Below are 3996 nucleotides of genomic sequence, written 5' to 3' on the forward strand. Positions count from 1 at the left end.
CACAACATCTTTCCGATAGGAAGGAGACCAGAATTGCACGCAATATTCCAACAGTGGCCTAACCAATGTCCTGTACAGCCGCAACATGACCTCCCAACTCCTGTACTCAATACTCTGACCAATAAAGGACAGCATACCAAACGCTGCCTTCACTATCCTATCTACCTGCGACTCCACTTTCAAGGAGCTATGAACCTGTTGGTGGTTAGTGCTGGTTTAGGTGCAGTTACAGAAAGCGTGGGGGAAAGGGGGCATCAGGAGGTAAACAGGCTGACGCTGGAATCACACACAGCCCTGGTCCAGTCTCGGCCGGAGGGTCATATCCAGGTACTCACCCAACAGGATGATGATCCCAATGACACACAGCACAGCAGCAACAATCAGCCCTACGACCCGGAGCCTGTAGTAATCTGGAGGGAGGGGGGAGGGAAGAGTAGATGTTTGATTGGTGTACGTACACACACACACACACACACACACATTTCACCTTCCCCCTCCTCCCCTCCCACCCACCCACCAGACCGATCTGGGACAAGTCTCTCTGCAGTTCCCCAAGACTGCACAGACCCTCTCCAGAACCAAACCTTGAAACTCCACCACAGCACATCCCGGGAATCAGGAATCACATCCCGTTGGATCCTCTGGGTGGGAGGCAGGCTGCGATGCTGCCCAGATCCCATTGTGTACACTCAGACACACTGGACCATCGATGCCCACAAGCCCCTCCCCCAACCAATCCCATTCCCCAAGACTCTTCCCCATCCCAAACATAAATCGGCCGTTCCTTCCTGGGTCAGAATCCTGGGATTCCCTCCCTCAGGGACATTGTGGGTCTACCCTACAGCACATGGACTGCAGCGGGTCAAGGAGGCACCTTCCCAAGGGGGGCAACTAGGGACAGGGCGGGAAATACTGGGCCCAGCTGGGGACCCCCACATCCAGGTTAAAATCAGCCCTCAGGAGGGGGATGGGGGGGAAAGGAGGAACAGAGCATGCCCCACGGTCTCTGGGTCAATATCTGTCCATCCTCCACCACCAAACAAGACAAGGAGATGGTCCAGGGGATGCTCAAGTCTGTGGGATCTTCCTGTGCGCTAATCCCCTGTTAAGGCTGCTCACCATGTCCCTCCGAGAGCACCCAGCCCCTAGGTACAAACACCCTGCATCTGTCTAGCGCCTTGTGTTCAAACATCCCTGTGGCTGGAGGAGGTTAGAGAGATAAGGAGGGGGGGTGTAGGGGCTGCAGGGGGTTACAGAGATAGGGGGGGGGGTGTAGGGGGCTGGAGGGGGTGACAGAGACAGGGAGGGGGTGTAGCGGCTGGACAGGGTGAATGGCCTAACGTGAGATCTAGTCCGACACCTGACAAACCACATTTGGGTGAAATGTTACACAGCCAGAGAGAAATGACACGGCGCTACACAAATGCAGCATGCCGCAGTCCGAATCTAAGGGGCCGTGTGGTCACACGCGGGTAAAATTAGAAGTGACACCAAGCCAACACCATAGGGTCGGGCGTACAGTGATCACACAGAGAACCAAATACAGGGAACAGAAAGAGTTCAGATACTCACCGTAGGTAAAACGGTCATCATTGTTGTCAGCTACAGAAACAAAAACAGAGACAGAATGGGGGTTAATCACAACACAATCTCAGATCCCGTACCCCAGCGAACGTCTCAGTGTCTGACTGAGAGACAGCCCGTACCCCAGTGAGAGTCAGCGTGCGCGCAAGGGGCCTGGAGTCACATAGAACCCGATGAGGCTGATTTACTGAGGGACAGACGCAGAGCAAGGACATTGGCCCGATCAGATTGCCTGCAATAGCTCCTGTTCCAGGACCACAAACAGGGAGATGGCTTTCCAGTCCCTCAGCGATGACAGAACACTCCCCAGCCTCTCGCACAGGGAGAGTTCAAAGGGAGCACAGAGACCGAGAGAGATCGCAAGGCACTGAGAGAAACCGCGATGCACTCACCAGCTGACGCCCAAACAGCTCGAGTCACTGGAAAACACAAGAGGGGAAGAGAGAGATAGTGAGGAGCACAGGACAAACAGGGAGCACACTGGCATCTAAACACCTCAACCTGCATAGAAAACCCCCCAAAACACCCCATTCCTAATGGGACAGTACTGGTGGGGGACAGGTCTGTCACTGTGTAACACTGGGGTACAGTACCGGTGGGGACAGGTCTGTCCCTGTGTAACACTGGGGTACAGTACTGGTGGGGAGAGGTCTGTCACTGTATTACACTGAGGTACAGTACAGGTGGGGGACAGGTCTGTCACTGTATAACACTGGGGTACAGTACTGGGGGGGACAGGTCTGTCCCTGTATAACACTGGGGGACAGGTGGAGGTTTACAAGGACGTTACCTGGATTAGAGGGCGTGAGCTGTAAAGAGAGGGTGGAGAAACTCAGTCTGTTTTCTCTGGAGCATCAGAGGCTGAGGGGAGACGATAGAAGTTTATAAAATTATGAGATGCAGTGATAGGGTTTGATTGTTTGAATCTTGATCCCAGAGCTGAATTATCTAGTACTCGGTGAGAGGGGAACGTTCAAAGGAGATGGGAGGTGGGAGGGGTTTTTAACCCAGAGAGGGGTAGGAATGTGGAACACGGTGCTGGGGGTTGGTGGAGGAGGCAAATACGATACAGGGGCAGGTTTAAGGGGCTTTATGGATTTAAACGGGATGGAGGGATCGGGACCGAGAGGAGCAGGAGGGGATTTGTTTAATTTGACGTCACGTTCAGTATGACATTCGGGGCCGAAGGGCCTCCTGTGCTGTACCGCTGCAGGCTGGAAACATCACACACGCCAGAATAATTTTTAAAAAAAAACAAACGCAGTCTGGGTCAGTCTCCCATTGCCGTTAGTGGGATCTTGCTGTGCGGGAATAGGACAGGTGCCCACACTCCCCCACCCCCCCCCTCTTCCCAAAAGAAACTGGGTGATGAGGATAGAGAGAGACGCAGAAAGCAGGAACGGGAACCAGACCATTCAGCCCCTCCCTGCAGTCCGTTCACTGGGATCACTGTGGGTCGTCGAGCGTTCGGGAAAAAAAAAATCAGATCAGTCGCGATCTATTAAACCGGGCAGGCTGGGAGGGAGACAGTGGCCTGTTGCCTCCCCCTGTAGGCTCTCAGGTAAAATCAAGGTGGTGACGGGCGCTAAAGAAATGCAAGTTCCTCCCGGAGAAAAAGGGGAGGTCGGAAATGAAAAGTCGAAAGTAGTATAAATGCAGCGAGGATGGAGTTAACAATAAGTGTTGACTAGAGAAAGAGGATTTTAAAATAAACACAAAACAGGGAATGGGTTCCATGTGTAACATCAGCGGTTCACTCTAACCAGAGCCAGGGCCAGACACTTTAATTAAAAGATCCAACATTTCAACTCAAAACATGACATTAAAAGATAAGTGTTGGCACCAGGGTTCACTTGCTGTTTTGAAATTCTTGACTCAGTGGAGAGGGTAACAATGATACAAACACTTGGCAGCACGTCAACTGGGGATCAGAACAGTGGGCAGAGACACTCTCACGGCACAGAAACAGACCCATTCGGCCCAACCTGTCCATGCTGACCCAGATATCCTAACATAATGCAGTCCCACCTACCATCACCCGGCCCATATCCCTCCAAACCCTTCCTATTCATGTCCCCATCCAGGTGCCTTTTAAATGCTGTCATTGTACCAGCCTCCATTGGTGAGGCCACTGTTGGAATATTGTGTGCAATCCTGGTCTCCCTGCTATAGGGAGGATGTTGTGAAACCTGAAAGGGTTCAGAAAAGATTTACAAGGATGTTGCCAGGGTTGGAGGGTTTGAGCTACACGGAGAGGCTGAACAGGCTGGGGCTGTTTTCCCTGGAGCGTCGGAGGCTGAGGGGTGACCTTATAGAGGTTTACAAAATCATGAGGGGGCACGGATAGGGTAAATAGACAAGGTCTTTTCCCTGGGGTGGGGGAGTCCAGAACTAGAGGGGCATAGGTTTAGG

The 3996-nt window shown here is 52.7% G+C and overlaps 2 protein-coding genes across 3 annotated transcripts in view; one reads left to right on the top strand and one right to left on the bottom strand.

Annotated features, from left to right (window-relative positions):
* Positions 1 to 3996, top strand: part of arhgap27l (Rho GTPase activating protein 27, like) — a 134098-nt gene that overhangs the window by 32638 nt on the left and 97464 nt on the right. The window lies entirely within an intron of this gene.
* Positions 1 to 3996, bottom strand: part of LOC122540001 (FXYD domain-containing ion transport regulator 3-like) — a 19879-nt gene that overhangs the window by 6635 nt on the left and 9248 nt on the right. The window contains exons 2-4 of the mRNA XM_043675270.1: positions 1977 to 2003; positions 1573 to 1602; positions 336 to 410 (exon numbers count right to left, since the gene is read on the bottom strand). Coding sequence (XP_043531205.1) covers positions 336 to 410; positions 1573 to 1602; positions 1977 to 2003 — 132 coding nt within the window. The remainder of the gene's footprint in view (positions 1 to 335; positions 411 to 1572; positions 1603 to 1976; positions 2004 to 3996) is intronic.

This window comes from Chiloscyllium plagiosum, chromosome 33, assembly GCF_004010195.1.
Source record: "Chiloscyllium plagiosum isolate BGI_BamShark_2017 chromosome 33, ASM401019v2, whole genome shotgun sequence".
Lineage (NCBI taxonomy): Eukaryota > Metazoa > Chordata > Chondrichthyes > Orectolobiformes > Hemiscylliidae > Chiloscyllium > Chiloscyllium plagiosum.